Below are 16,367 nucleotides of genomic sequence, written 5' to 3'. Positions count from 1 at the left end.
GTTCTTGTGCCCAATTCCGGCAGCACTTTCTCCCTTTCTCAGGAATTTTTCTTCTAATGACAATCTCGATATTCACTGGATACATATTGGGTTCTGTACCAGACAACCATCACCAGAAGAGTGACTCCCAGAAGGTGTGAAGTGCTGAGTAGGTGAGAAAAGAGACAAGGAAGGTTTAATGCCTAGAGCCAATTAGCCCCAACAACCCCTTTGGAAGCGGCAGAAAGACAACTGGATGCAAGCAGAGATTTGTTTTAAGTTCTCTGTAACCAAGACTGCATTTCAAGAGCGCTGCAGTTCAAGGGCACTGCAGTAGGTTTCTGAGGGCATTTGTGAGGAAGGGAAAGGAGGGACCCAAAAATTTCATTCAAATGGCCCCAAGGCCAAGGTGCCATGGGCTTTTTTTTTTTTAAATGAAGGTTCGCCTGGGTGGACATATATGTGCCTGGAATGCATTAATTCTGTCAGACTATAGAACAGCTGGTTTTCTGCCCTCTGGTAAATCTTGGTTTCAGCCTGCTGGATATGGGTTATTAAATGCTATTTATTTTAGCAAGTTGTTTTCGGAGTAGGCTGCAGTTTGCAAGATTTATAAAGGAGGCAGGAGGCAGAGACTGATGAAAGACTAAGGTTTTCTTTATTTTGTTTTGCTAAAATCATCGATTAGAAATATTTCCTAAAGCCCACATTACATTAAAATCCAAAGTTATACCCCATCTCAGATATATTCTCTGCCAATCCCACTCCTTTATCTTTTTCAAAACTCCATTTTCTGAGCCCTATAATCTCCCAGCCTTATAATCCTGCATTTCTCCTAATTTTTTTATGGTATTTGTTAAGTTCTTTGTGCCACACACAATACTAAGCACTGTATTAAGGAGCAATTTAACTTTGTCCCTGAGACAACGTTTGTCCCTTGGAATATCATGCCAAAAGAGCCAAAACTATCACATTTGTGACAAGCGGTAGGATTCCAATATGACTGAGCAAGATTGTCCGTTTGAAGTATGAGAGGCCAAGATCTGTCCTGTTTACACATTGAATTGCTTGAAGTCTCTCTCTTTTCTATACAAAAACAGCAACAATCCTAAAACCACATCGTCAGAGCTCCTAAAGAGTGAAACGATTACTCTACTTAATGCCATCCTTGATCCAATCCATCCTTCAACTGGAAAAGATCATTGAGCAAGTTATCTTGTGCCTACAAATTAACACAAATTCAGCTTCACTGACTGTTCAAATAATCACCTGACACTAACCCAAAGGATTTAATGAGTATGTATCAGTACTGTGAATTGCTTATTTCCATTAAGTATAAGAGAGCCACCTGCTGTCAAAATCTGGCATTTCCTGTTTCTAAACTTGTAATTCCCACGGTACTAAGAATATCACTAATCTAGCCTAAATCTTCTGGAGAAACATTTTCGCTTTGATCTAGAAAAAATTATTGGAGCACTCCTCACAACTCCACCCGGTTTCTTCTCACGATTTAGCATCTGCTCAAAGATCAAAAACCCCACCCAATTTCTTCCAACACATACACAATATACACAAGGTCCCACCTTTCCCTTTCCCCCTTCCCTCTCTCCACTGTGCATTATATAATTCAAAGTCATTGAGTACTCCATTCCTCTGAACACCCCAGGACCCTCCTCTTCCTATAATAACAATGCTGGATATAGCATGTAGACAGTGCTGCTTTTAATTCTAACATATGTATTCATTTTTGTAATCGTTTAAGCATTTACTATGTGCCAGGCACTGAACTGAGTACTAAGGTAGATAAAAGCTAATCAGGTTGGACACTGTCCATGTCCCACATGGACTCACGGTCTTAACACATTTTAAGGACGAGGTAACTCTGAGGCACAGAGAAGTTAGGTGACTTGCCCGAGGTCACGCAGCAGACAAATGGCAGAGCTGGGATTCGAAATCAGGTCCTTCTGACTCTCAGACCCGTGGTCTATCCAGTAGGCTGTGCTGCTTCTCTTTGAGTGCCTACTCTGTGAAGAGGCCAGTACTGGGTGTTTGGAAGACTACAATAAGCATAACAGACAACCCCGAGGAGCTACTGAACCTACAATCTATCACATCATAAAGAATAGCAATTGGATATCAGACTTTCTTTGTAAGATCTTTTATCGTTGTGTTGTATTTTCCCAAGGAGTCAGTACAGTGCCCCGCACACAGTATGCACTCAATAAATACGACTGATTGGCTCATTGATTGATCTAGAATCCCAATTCACTTAAAGCACAGGAATATCCTTCAAGGGGCTAAATGGCACAAACGCTACTCCGACCTAAATAAGGATTCCTAAGGCAGTGGGTTTTTTTTCAGCCATTGCCACTATTACCACTTGTGATAGTTCCAAGTCATGCAGATAGACTTTGATCAAAGCTCCTGAGGAAATCCACTTTGGTTCTTGCTTTATTAAGGAAACGTGAGATTAATCTGCTTATTTACTTGTTCGCTTTAGGTAGCTCTGGTGGAACGGGATAGAAGCCGAGTTCTACCTGAGTAGAGTAGGCAAGCACGCAGGCACACACGGGTTCATGTGATGGAAAGTTATCTGGGAGCAAAAAGAAATCAATAAAATGGAGGCAGACTGATAAATGTAGATTAAGGATAGTTTCAGCTCTTTAATGATATTTGCAGTATCCTGAAGGCTAAATTGTTCATTTAACTTCCAATCATCCAAAGACTCCAAATCCTTGAACATTTCTTTGTAAAGGGCAGAGTAAAATGGTGGTGACATTCTAAAAACAAATGACATCATTTTCTAGTTGCCATTTCCATCCACTTACATATGGAATAGCAAGAGATTGTTGGTGTGTTTTTGTGACGATCTCAGAAACAGCAACAGGGAATATAACCATTGTGTTCAAATGTGATTTCTTTATTAAGATTTGAGATAATTACCCTTTCATGCAGATCCTGGGAAATCTGCTTCGCACATGTCTCAGAGTATTGGCCAAAATGACATCATAATTACCCCAAATGTTCCCACTTGGGGGGATTAATGTCATTTAGTCTAGGAGAAAAACCAGGAAATTTCTATTCACATTGCTCAGTGATTTGGAAAAGTAATTTTGTTAAAATGAAAGCCATTTCCTCTGAAGAGAGGTAACATATCCTTTTTGCTCAAACTCAATTTTTTTTCAAGCATTGACATGGGATTTGTCTATTTTCATTATTCAAGGACTTTTAACTTAGTTATTACTTCTAACTCTTTTAAACTGTATAGTGAATGGAAGTACACAAAAATGCCTGCCAAGTTCTACATCTCATGCCAAAGTTTGAAAATCAGGTCTCCAGAGTTTGCTTCCCTCTTCTGTGCTTAAACTAATTAAATGGGCTCATGAAGGAGGGAAAGTCTAAATAAAACTCTGAAGAGTGCTTCCACAATGACAAGGGCCTCAAATTATGTTTCTGGATAAATAGTCAGGATGGTTCACACTGTCTTGCAGGGATCTGCACTCTGCTCCCCAGGAGGCAGAGAGTACTGAGATATTCCACATTTTTTTTCACCTTCCAACTCTTCTCCAGAGACTTCCCCTGTAGACCTTCAGCCCTACCAGCCTTTCCTTTCTTCCCTACCATTTCCCCAGTTTCTCCTCCACCATCCATCTTACCCCTCTGAAGTCTGGTCTGTGCCCCACCCCTTATTTTCAGACAGACTCAGGCTCAGATGGGTTATGATGATGGAGTAGGAGGCCAGGTGTTGAGGAAATGAAGCAGAAATGCCAAAAGAGTGGTGGTTCTTCCTCATACACTTTAAACTTGTGAAAAACCCACCAAAATCCTAGGTCCACTTGATTTTCCCTGAGAAGGACCGGCAACAGCTCATTGATTCCTGGCTTGGGGGAAGCTCAGAACTTTAAGAAATTGTTTTGACTACTTCCTTTGCTTTTTAAAACTTTTCTTGTAGGTGATTAGAGTTACCCCAGACACTACAAAGGTCAAGGCTCACAAAATCTTACTTTTCTTCATTATTTCCACTCAAACACCTGCAAAAATAATTTCAGCCAAGTTGAACTCACTGCTGTGAAGTGTCTGTCTTCAGAGCATCACATTCCTGAAATGTTATAGCTCCAAGATGAATTTTGCCTGCCCACATCTCTAAGTGGTCAATTACCTAGTCATTGAACAAGACAGACTCGTTTCACACACCAACTTTCTCTTTTGGACTTTTAAAATCAGAATGACAAAATTTCTATAGATCTAGGCTGTTGGGGGATCGCTGAAAGGACCAAAGCTGTTTCTTGGCCCTCCAAAAGGAGGTTTGACCAATCAGGTGAACTAGAAGAGATAACCCCTCCATTCCAGAATTCAGGCCAACAAGATTTCATAAAGAACATCACTATAAGCCACTGAACTACTAGCTTCTATTTAGTTGTCTTTGAAGCACTCTTGTGGTATCTTTCTCAAGAGCCTAAACACTTTTGCCTTGGTGTTTGCCTAGAGTTAATTCTAAATTATTACCGACTCCACAGTGCTTTTGGCTTTAATGAAAGTAGGGGGTTCCTCTTGTCTCTCATACATCTGATCCATTACACACACCTTCTTCCCTGCTTCAGCTCCACAAAGGCACATTCCTGCTCTCCTCAAAACCTTTCTTAAAAGGCATCTCTTCTTCCAGGAAGCATTCCCCTGATGAATCCCACCACCCTGCTGGTCATCCTTCAGCATCCTCAGCTCTCCTGTAGCTAGAGTAGCTATCTTACAGTCATTGACTTTTACCTATATGTCTCTCCCCTTAGACTGTGAACTATTCAAGGGTAGAGAACATATCTTTTATTTTTGTATGATCCCAAGCACTTAGGATAGTGCTCTACATCCAGTCAGTGGAGATAATAATACCGTTGTTGAAGATGGATAGTTTCATTGTTTGGTAAGGAAGTCTGAAAATCTGCATGCCATCTCATAGCCTCTGCAATGCAGAGTTTGTTGATCTGTTTTCCCTTTGGATTAATTTAGCATTTGGCTGTTCCAAGACATTTTAACAACTCTCTGGAAGCTCACAGAAGTAGTCCAGCTTTCTGTCTACGGTTTCTCATTGTTTAGGAACCTGCCTAATATCTTCATTCAGTAAATATAATTCTGAAGGTAGAACAGAAAAGGAAATTGCTTATTTCAAATAACAGTTTTCCATTAGCTATTTCCCCACCGAAATCGAGATATGAGAGCGACTTAAATGGTTTTTGCCTATTGCTATAGTGCCTAGTTAAACATTAACCCAATTATTCCAGATCCTAGCACGATTCTCTGACAGTACTCTAGGTACTTTGGGAAAAGCTTTAACACAATTACACCTCTAGGGAGCAGTTCAGCACCTTTCTGCACATCATCCCTGTTTGCTTTTGAAGGTAACACAGTTAGAGGTGAAATTCACAAAAAAGGAATTCCTTGCTGTGATCTCTTTGTCCCTTACGGGATCTGTCCCTTGGTATCCCAATCAATCAATCAATGGTATTTACTGAGTGTTCATAGTGTGCAGAGCATTGCACTAAACACTTGGGAGAGTACAGAACAACAGAGTTGGTTGACTCATTCCCTGCCCATAAGGAGCTTATGGCCTAGAGGGAGAAGACAATCAATCAATGGTATTTATTGAGCACTTATGTGCAGAGCACTGTACTAAGCGCATGGGAGAGTACACTACACAACAATTAGCAGTCACGTTCCCTGCCAATAATGAGTTTACAGACTACAGACTATATCCACATCCAGGTAAACAACTGCTGGGGGAATGCGAGCTTCACAAATCTATTCTTTAAGATAATAACCTTTCTCTTGATTGCTGCCCTACCAGCTCTTCCAAGATGATCATCTCCCAATAGTTCGCTACCATAGCACATTGCTAAGGACTGTGTTTCAGTGGGTCTTTAAAATGTTGTTTTGCCCTCCCTGTTTTCACGTGTCCCTACTGCTACCTATGTTATTCACTGAATGATCTCCTCATAGCCTTATAAGAGCTACTGTTTTCTACCAAAGGATGTTGATTTTTGTCTTCTACATTTTAAGATCTATTACTTTAGGACATTGATCACGTATTTGTTACGCTTCTTCTATGTTATCCCCAAGCATCTACTATGTGCCGAGCACTATAGTAGTTATTGGGAGAGTAGGACAGAGTTAGTAACCTCAATTTCTACTCCTGAGGGGCTTACAGTCTAGTGCTGGGGGGAAGGGGGAGAGACAGACACTAAAATCAAATACAGATAGAAGGAAAAGTGTAAAAGTATAAGAGTACTTAAATAATAGGGCATTAAGATATAGATATATGTCATATATGAGGTATATTATAAATGAATTTACATATGCATTATATATAATGCATTATAGGTATATATTATGTGTGTGTGTGTGTGTATGTGCACACGCGTGTAGGTGTGTAGAGGGCTGTGGAAACACCGTAATTGACCAAGCTGCCATAAGATGGAATGGGAACCAGGTTCTACCCGGATCCACCATTTGTCTGCTGTCTGACTTTGGCAAGTCACTTAATTTCTCTGTGTACCTCAGTAACCTCATTTGTAGATTGGGAATTAATACCATGAGCCCAATGTGGGACATGGACTATGTCCAACCTGATTAGCTTGAATCTGTCCCAGCATTCGCCAAAGCTTTAATACAGAAACAGATAAATGGATTTCCGAACAAAATAAACCAAAGTGGTCTTTGGAAGGTCAAATAATTTGATTTAGATCAGCATATTTTGGACACATAATCAGGAGGACTAATTCTCTGGAGAAGACACTAATTCTAGGAAAAGTCCAGGAAAAACTTGGAAGAAGCAGACCGGCAGCTAGATGGATAGACCACAAGGATAACGGAATAACCGTTAGAAAGTTTGCGGATTATGGCAGAAGACGGGACGTTCTGGAAAGGGTATATCCATAGAGCTACTATGTATCAGAAATGACTTGGCACATAATAATAATAATAATAATAATAATAATAATGATCCCAGCACTTAGTACAGTGCCTGGCACAGAGTGAATGTTCAACAAATATCATTAAAAAAAGAAAAAGAAAAAGAGAGGCCTGTAGCCTCAGAAACCCGTTTTTTTGGGGGGGTTTTCCTTATAAAATGAGGATTTATCCTGAGAAAATATAGTTTCTTAGTGCAAATCACACTTGATCTGGCCCAAATGCTTTTTTTGTGACTATTTATTGGGCAGCAAAAATATACATGGTGCTATACAGAGAATTTTAAGCTTCGTACACTCTAAACATTTGAAATGTTAGGAAATAAAAAGATCATAAAGGTGAGACAGGAGGAAGAAAACCAAGCAGAGAGGAGTGATAAAAGGGAGGGCAGAGCTTAGGCAGGGACAATTTTAGTTACAAACAGCTTTATCAACAATCAAGCACAAATTCCTTGAGGGCAGAGAATGGATCTTTTGTTCTGACTGTGTTTGACATCACAAGCGCACAGGTGCTTTATAAATAATAAACGCAGATACAATATAAAGTCTTTTGAGAGTGCGGCTTCCACCTGCTCTGTCTGCAAGCTTCCCCCGCAACAGATTCTCATTGTTGTGACAAAGGAGGAGGAGGAGCAGCCGTTGTGGGGCCTTGAGCCCCAAGACCTGCAGTGAGGGCCGCAGTTCCACTGGTATCACTTCTCTCTACCCCATCTTGAGAGCCAAGGGTTGTTAGACTGTAAATCTGCTGTGGGCAGGGAATGTGTCTACCAACTCTTTTATATTCTATTCTCCCAAGCATTTAGTCCAGTGCTCTGCACACAGAAAGTGCTCAATAAATACAGTTGATTAACTACTGCCCACAGGCCCCAGCTCCTTCGCCTCCCTTCCTCTCTGCCCTGTCCTTACTAAGAATGTAGGCTTCTTTGGGGATTTTTTGTTTTTTAAATCCCAAGATTACAACATGCCCATGTTGAGGGTGACCTGCCATCCTATATTTGCTGGGAAAGTTCCATTTTTATTTTATTTTTTTGCTAACTTGTCCATGTAGCAGGAGAAAAGTTCTCAGGACACTCTAAATCTCCCAGTTTTTAATGACTGGGACCATGAGCAGGGCCCTGCCATTATGTTAGATTCAGGGCTCTCCAAAATCACCAAAATCAAAAGCCCAGACTGAGCTCCCCTTTTCCCTCTGCTCCCTCTACCCCACCTTCACCTCTCGGCAGCCAAACCCTCTTCTCCCCCCTTTCCCTCTGCTCCTCCCCCTCTCCCGTCCCATCCCCTCGGCACTATACTTGTCCACTCAACTGTATATATCTTCATCACCCTATTCATTTTGTTTAATGAGATGTACATCACCTTGATTCTATTTGCCATTGTTTTAATGAGATGTTTTTCCCCTTGACTCTATTTATTGCCATTGTTCTTGTCTACCTGTCTCCCCGGATTAGACTGTAAGCCCATCAAAGCGCAGGGACTGTCCCTATCTGTTGCCGATTTGTACATTCCAAGCGCTTAGTACAGTGCTCTGCACATAGTAAGCGCTCAATAAATACTATTGAATGAATGAATGAATATTTGTGAAGTGCTTACTACATGCCAAGCACTGTTCTAATGCTAGGGTAGATTCAAGATTATCGGTTTTGACCCAGTCCCTGCCTGATGTAGGGCTCACAGACCAGAGGAGAACAGGTATTTAATCCCCGTTTTACAGACAACGCTTTCTCTTAACCAAGTAAGTGCTCAATAAATAACATTGACTGATTGACTGATGCACAGAGAAGTTAAGGGACATGCCCAAGATCACCCATGAGGCAAGTGGCCAGGCCAGCATTAGAACTCATGTCTGCTGACTCCTAGTTCTGGGCCCCTTCCTTGGGATGACGCTGCTTCTCATCTAATTATGGAATATAAACACAGACTAGGTGAGGATTCTGAAAGTAGAGAAATGGGAGGAACTTGGTTTCTGGGATTCATTTGTTAATAATTTGAGGGCAAAATATGGGGTGTGTTACAACTGATGATTATTTGGGGATTGGGTTTGACGAGAGCCAGTCAGAATATCCATCTACATAGACAGAGGTGACCATTTGGTCTAGCCAAGTAGTGCTCTGAGAGTGATCTCAGTGGGTTGTCCATTGGTCAGGATGATGGTTAAGTGCAGCCAGAGCTCGAGCCCAAATGTGAGTCTAGGAGTGTCGCCAACGTCTTCCAAGGACTAGAGGAATCCAGGTCTTCCAGCATGGTTTTTTGGGCAGAGGGTGCTATATCTACTCCACGCATGCTTCTGTTGTGTTGGATGAATAAGCACTGGGGACTGGGAAGTTTGGAAAAACAGGGAGTTCATATTTCCCCTGATCACCCAAAGCTCAATAACCAGGAATATCTGTGTATCCAGCCTGGCTTCAGTCCCTTCCAAACTCTGGCTCTCTGAATCCTTCCTGAGGTTGTTTCCTGGACAAATCCAAGTTCCTTTCTTTACTCATTTTCCTGTAGCAATAACAAATGAATCCCCCACCGTGGCGCTGAGGCCAGACTGTATCATTTATTAAGTTAAACCGCAAACACCGATGCAGTTTCAGGGAAGTCAAATCTTTGTCTTCTCAAGGTGGCTTCTTTGATCAGCTTTTAACAACCCCTTTTTTTTCCTTTTTGGCAGAATAAAATCTGCTTGCCCTGGGGCTAGGGCAGGATATGTGAAATTAATATACTTTTGAAATGCTTCTCTTGTTTCCAATAATTCTGCTTCCAGGAAGTCCTTCAGAGATGTCATTTTTCCCAGTTGTTCCACTAGGCCCTGCAGTTCATTTTGGGTGTCTGTGAGTTTAGTTGTCATATCATTAAGTCGCGCCTTATGTGTGGTCTCCACCTCTTTCATCATTTCTTGTGTTTCCTCTTGCTTCTTTCTTTGAGTGATGCCGAAAGCAATGCTTATTTCATGGTGCTTTTCTTTGCTTAGTTGCTCCAGATTTTTCTCATGCTTCTGGGAGGCAATCAAACCAGCTTCTTTGAGTTGAAGCTTGTTTTTTCTATATAAAAAGGGATAGAGCATCACAATATTTGATTATCCTTCACAGGATGGTAGCAGTTCAGTGCTCTGCACAAAGTAGGTACTCGAGTGCTATTAATCAATGGATTATCCGTTGCATGTCGAAATTTCCTCAGTTTTGGTGCAGATCAGAGGACTTTGAGAGCAAGTACTTAGCCTCCTTCCTTGGGGGGTGGTGGTGGGAATCAAGCCACCATGGCACAAATCCTCTCAATTGGCATATATACTCTAGAATAGCTCCCTGTGCCACGTTGCTTGGCACATGGCATCTGTGCCAGCTGAGGCACGCCACTCCTAAGCAGCTGCTTCTGAACCCCCAATCTACTGCTCCCTGATCTGCCACCCGGGATGACCCACTCTTTTCTCTCTCCCCTTTCCCACCTCCATTTAGGCTGCTGGAGTCCTCCAGGGAGTAGTGAGACCGAAGATGAGACGGTGGACCAAGCGGTCGCCACAACTCAAAACCCAAAAGTAAGGATGGCCACAACGAAGCTGAGGAGGCCAATTCTGCCAGTCTGGTGGGAGTCTGTCCCACTTCCCTCTTATCCTCCCTGTCTCAATTACACTCAGCACTGAAAAAAATATTGTACTTGATATGCAGCCAAGTGGGAATCTTCAGTGCCTACTTCCCCATTCCACCTACCCCATGACAGGAAAAATAATAATAATAACGATGATGATAATAATAGCATTTACTAAGTACTTACTATATGCCAAGCAGTGTACTTAAGAGCTAGGGTAGAAACAAGCTAATCAGGTGGGCACGGTCCACATCCACACGGACTCAGTCATAATCCCCACTTTTCAGGTGAGGTTACTGAGGCATCGAGAAGTTCAGTGACTTGCCTAAAGTTACGCAGCAGATAAGGGGTGGAGTTGAGCCTGACTCTCAAGCCCGTGCTCTTTCCACTAAGCCACAGTGCTTCTCTGAAAATGGAGAGAGTGGTGGTCTGTTGATTATAGAGGGGGAGGGAGTTCCAGGATAAAGCCAGGCTATGGACAAGGAATCGGTGACGTGACAGATGAGATCGCAGTACAGCAAGTAGGCAGATGTGCTGATGTTAGGGTGCCTGGGGCAAGTTCTGAAGCCCAGCAGTTAATCCCAAACAATTAGTCCTGCCCACACAGAAAAATCCCTGCTAAATTAGAATGAGAATTATGAAGATTCTGGTCACTTAGTGTACTGGCATAAGAGTCTATGAGAGGAAATGAAAAGTCCTTATGGCTACCAAATAAGAAGTCCATGCAGGAAATTCAAAATAACCGCCTGGGCAGTGTCACCTTCTTTAAAGCCCTTTTGAACTATCCTGTTTCCCCACTCCAACTCTGGACTCTACCAGCCAGAGTTGTGTTTTTCATATTTGGTATATAATTCTCCCCAGACCAGAGACATTCCTAGAAAAGTATTTCACAGTGAATACATTCAGAATCTGGGTGGGCAATTCCTTGAAATAACATCGACTCATCTCTTCTCCCTCCTTTCCCCACAAAACAGACAAACTGAGAATACATTATTTCATCACCGCATTATGCCGGATACCTTTTTTGGAGACACAGAGCTTCAAATGCCAACTCCCTTTCCTCCCGTCTAGCTTCTTCTACTGCCTGGAGCTTCTCCACCGCACACTCCATCAAGATCCTCTGGATTCTGTGGACCATGCGCTGCTCAGCGGCTTCAGATTCCCTCTTCATCTGGTCTTCCATGTAATGAAGCGTTTCTTCCTTGGCTTGCTTCACTGCTTCCTTAAGTAGCATCAAAACAAAATTGAAAAGAGGGATTGAGATTTAAAGAGTGGATCAATTTTACAACATAACTCAGCATACAATTCCTTCAGCAGATCACCAAAGGAAGATAAAGGCTCTATGTCGCAGAACGACAAGATTCATTCAATAGTATTTATTGAGCGCTTACTATGTGCAGAGCACTGTACTAAGTGCTTGGAACGTACAATTCGGCAACAGATAGGGACAATATTTGCCCAGTGACGGGCTCACAGTCTAATCGGACAAGATGCCCTAGGTGTCTTGCCAAAAGACTACCCATAAGAGCTGATCCTCGGTTAGAATATGGGGAAAGCCTTATGGGAAAGCTCAAATGGAAAACCCCTCTGGAATCGTAATGCAATGGATCAAATTGTTTCACTCATACACCCACACATTTTTACAGGAAAATAAGACAGTGAGAAATGGAAAAAGTTAAGCATGATTCCAAACCTTTATGGCATTTTCATGCTCCTTTTCTAAGATTTCTAGTTCATGAAGGTGCTTGGTGTTTGCGTTATTGATGGCTTGCTCCACTGCTGATTCTTTTACAATCTTGGCCTTGACAAGAAAAAAGTCTATTTAGCTGGGGTTCTGTGGAATACTCGGATTAAGGACAAAAAGGTCGGGATTTTATTGTGGCAACTGGAAATCGGTGGAGAATTCTAGTCCAAGCATTTGGTATTGTGGTGATTAAAAAAAAAAAATAGAACTACAACAACTCAGTTTTAGCCCAGTGAACTGGACCAAACAAATCTAGGTACACATATTCAACAGAATAACTACATTCCAACTGGCACCAATACGTAAGTCAAATGCTGAACCTAGGAATGACATCAAAGGCCACTCAAATCATCACCACTGGCACTTCCAAGTGTGGCTGTTTAGCCACATAAAACAGCTGAGCCGTGGAACCTGCCCGCCTAGTGGTACTGAAGTTGAATACAATTTCTAATCGGAATGCTCACGACGTTCATTCATTCAATCGTATTTATTGAGCGCTTAGTCTGTGCAGAGAGCTGTACTAAGCGCTTGGGAGAGCACAATATAGCAATAAACAGACACATTCCCTGCCCGAAACACAAGTTACGCCAGGAATGCACCATGACGTGATGAGGTCCTGGATTGGGCAAGAGGCTGAATGCCCCAGCCAGTCCCCTCCTCCACCTTGCCTCTAGCCAATGAATAGGGGACAGAAACCCCCAAGAAGGGGCAAATAATTCTTCTCTCCCTCCTCCCCTCCCCCAGAGTGGCTGTTTCCATAGCCCGGTGGGAGCTTAGGCACGTAGTTTGGGTCCTGCAAAGGCTATAGGCCTAAGCCGGTCCATCCCGCTTGGACCCAAGGTCTCCCCCCGTCTCTTCACCCCACAGAAACCCCTGTGGCTGCTCAAGGAGACTAAATGCCCCAGTAGTCACAGCCCAAACTTCTGTTCCTCTATGAAACTGTATGAAAGCTACACTGCTGGTAGCCATGGAGAACACTACAGTCAACTGGTTAAGAAGACAGAGAGTTTGAAATTTAAGTTACCTGAGCCCACACTGCAGCTTGTGCTTTTTCAACACACTTCTTGATTTGCAGCTGATTATTCTCTTCTTCTTTGTGTTGAAGATTTAACCCAATCTCTGTATATTTAAAATAAAGTGATCTTGAGCAGTTGAAAATATTTTCCAGTCTTCTCCTTTCAACATAACCCAGTTTCTGGCATTCTTTCTGCCCCTGCAGACATGTAGCAGAACTGCCAGGCTTTTGCTCTTTCTACTAGGCCATGCTGCTTCTCTATTAGTCCTTCTTATTAGTCCCTAGATGGTTATTAGGCCATTCTTAATTCACCCCTCAGCTCTCCCTTCTCCAGACCAAACAACCCCATGACCTTTCCCCGAGGACCCATTTTCCAGCCCTTTAATCATTTTTGTTGCTCTCCTCCTGGCTCCTTCTAATTTTTTCAAACACTTCTTAAAATACAGTGACAAAAACTGGACCAATATTAGGAGTCCAGAGAGGGGAGAGGGAGGGAGTAGAGATCCAGAGAGGAGATGAGGGAGCAGAGAGATCTTATTTCAATAAAGGCAAAAGAGAAGCAGCGTGGCCTAGTGGAGACGGCAGGGGCCTGGGAGTCAAAAGGACCTGGGTTCTATCCTGGCTCTGCTAAGTGCTTGCTGTATAACCTTGGGTAAGTCACTTAATTTCTCTGGGCTCAGTTTCCTCAACTACAAAATGGGGGATAAAAACATGCATTGCTTTTACTGGGTTAACACAATAGTCCACACACACCAACTGGGGCAAAAGGATCCTTGGAGAAACAATGTGATGGTTGCCCTTCTTGACATCCAATCTGATGGCTAGGGATTCACAATCTAATGTCCAGTTAATCAAATGATAGCAATCTACCCACATATTTCGTGATTTTGTAGAAATTAATCATGATCTCTCCCAACCGCTGTCTTGCCAGACTGAAGACGAAGAGTCCTTAACTTTCCAGTCTATCCTCATAAATAAGCTTCTCTTGTCTGTTCCCATGATCGACCTATAGATCTTCTCTACTATATCCTTTCTAAAATTCAGCCACCAGAATTGCACATGGTATTCCAGGTGCAGGGGTTCTGGTATTTAGGAAAAATATTCAGAGGGCTTCTTTAGACACAGTGCAAGAATACACATCCTGGATTCACCAACTTGACAGGGATGCTGTCTCAAGATAGTCTCTAAAGGTTAAAACAAAGAAAAGCAGCATATCTTACCTAGTATATCCCTGTGAGTGTAAAAGCGTGTTTTAAAAGGCTTGTATTCATGGATGAGACGGAATGAATCTGCAGAAGGAGGCGAAGGTACAATTTTGTCACATACTGCACAGCACACGAAGTCAGTGAGATTTGGATTCCTAATCATGGTTAGAGTCAAGCTTACGTCCACACTCGAGATACTTAAAACATCATCCCAAAGTCAGAAATAGTCCCTGGGATCGTGTTTTTCTATGTACTGATCTTCTTGGTAAAACAGAATATTTTGGACTGCTGGGAGAACTGCAGAGGCCACTATTTATAGGTGGCTGTTGGGAAGCTGGAGACGCCGAAAGATGTTGCAACCTATAGTGTGGGACATGAAAAGATTTTCTGGTGACCTCGGGACTTGTAACTCTCACTTGCTACCTTCCTTAGCAACCATTGCTACGTAAGCCATGCTTTGCTCACAAAAGCCTCTTGAAATAATGGCCGCACTAACGCCATCTAATATCGTATCCTTGCATCACTGTCATAAGTGATTTCCCTTATGCCAGCAGTATACAGCACATCCCAATTTCTCCCAGGCAGGGCTATTGGTGCCCAAAGCTTTGGCATAATTTCCACCACATCCAAAAGGAACCATTCCTTTCACAAAACAAGAATCTCCAATAACCTAATGATTAATTCCACAAAGGTACTCATGGGAAGTCAGAATAAATGCAATTCCAGTTTGAAGGACTGGTTGCCGACTGAAGCCAAACATTGCCCAAAAATATGTGACAAAGTATACTCACACCAGCATTATGATGACATAATGAATTAGTGATGTCACACTTCTTCCTCAGTCCAATTCCTTCCATTAAATGAAAACAATTTTCCACTTACATTGTGATTATGCAGAGCTACCGGTTTATGTTATGGAACAAAACTCTTAGATCCAGACTCCACATTTATAGATAATTAAGTTACACAGACTTCTCGGGTGGACATCCATGTTTGCGTTAGAGATCTGCGGCCTTGTCCACTGTGAGCCCTATTATGGGACAGGAACTGTATTCCTTTGGATTATCGTCCATCTACATCAGTGTTTAGCACAGCGCTTGACATCAAATGCTAATTTATCAATGGTATTTACTGGGTGCTTACTGTGTGTAGAGCAGTATACTTAGCACCTGGGAGCAAACAATACAAGAGTTAGTAGACACAATCCCTGACCTCGAGCCTAGTCAGGCGCTAACTACTGATCTTCTGAGCCTAAGTGAATCCTCTGGTAGAAGTTTTGCAAATACCAGACAAACGGGAGCAAAAGTGAAGAGAATAGTGTCCTGTCCAGCAGAGATCAGTGATATGATTCAGCTCTTCACCTCTAAAGACAGTAAGTGTTGTCTGTAGTGCTTTCCAGGCTTTTAATTCTGTACACTTCCCTCCTATATGAAGAACTGCATTTCAATAAAATTCAGGACCCAATACACTGATTTGGATCTGGCTATTTATGATCATTTTTTGAAAGAGTAATATTTTTTTGGCCTGAATCTGCCTGGGACCAGGTAGACTGCCTGGGACCAGGTGGATATTCAGGGACAGTTCAGCATCTGTAGGAGGTTTTGCCAGGTAGCTACAGGTAAAAGTTTTGGGGACCGTGTAGCACTAGTCCCCGCTTTAAACCCGCCCTGGGAATTCTGAGGGTGCTAACAGACATCATCTCAGACTTTCCCACACCCTACTGCTGCCCCAGAGTCCAGGAAGGCTGGGATTTGGGAGCCTGAAGTACTTTTGGGGAGAGGCCTGGCTAACTGGGAGGCCCACTGAGCCCCATTGCTGACGACTCTCTCTAACACAACACATTGCTTCTAGGAAGCAGCATGACCTAGTGGATAGGGCACGGGGCTGGGAGTCAGAAGGCC

The 16,367-nt window shown here is 42.6% G+C and overlaps 1 protein-coding gene across 2 annotated transcripts; it reads right to left on the bottom strand.

Moving 5' to 3' along the window:
- Positions 1-9,457: 9,457 nt before the first annotated feature.
- Positions 9,458-15,230, bottom strand: C19H6orf163 (chromosome 19 C6orf163 homolog). Of its 2 annotated transcripts, XM_007670740.3 has the most exons (6): positions 15,137-15,230; positions 14,482-14,826; positions 13,271-13,365; positions 12,196-12,303; positions 11,522-11,724; positions 9,458-9,961 (listed from the first exon to the last, which is right to left on the bottom strand). In XM_007670740.3, exons 2-6 carry the CDS (start codon positions 14,627-14,629, stop codon positions 9,520-9,522), a joined length of 996 nt encoding a protein of 331 aa, XP_007668930.1. In that variant the 5' UTR covers positions 14,630-14,826; positions 15,137-15,230; the 3' UTR covers positions 9,458-9,519. The 2 variants fall into 2 exon arrangements, with proteins under 2 accessions (XP_007668930.1, XP_039770800.1); XM_039914866.1 differs by lacking the exon at positions 15,137-15,230 and having other exon boundaries at positions 14,482-15,116.
- Between the last annotated feature and the right edge of the window lie 1,137 nt (positions 15,231-16,367).

This window comes from Ornithorhynchus anatinus, chromosome 19, assembly GCF_004115215.2.
Source record: "Ornithorhynchus anatinus isolate Pmale09 chromosome 19, mOrnAna1.pri.v4, whole genome shotgun sequence".
In the NCBI taxonomy this organism is placed as follows: Eukaryota; Metazoa; Chordata; class Mammalia; order Monotremata; family Ornithorhynchidae; genus Ornithorhynchus; species Ornithorhynchus anatinus.
This window is presented reverse-complemented; position numbering and strand designations above follow the sequence as displayed.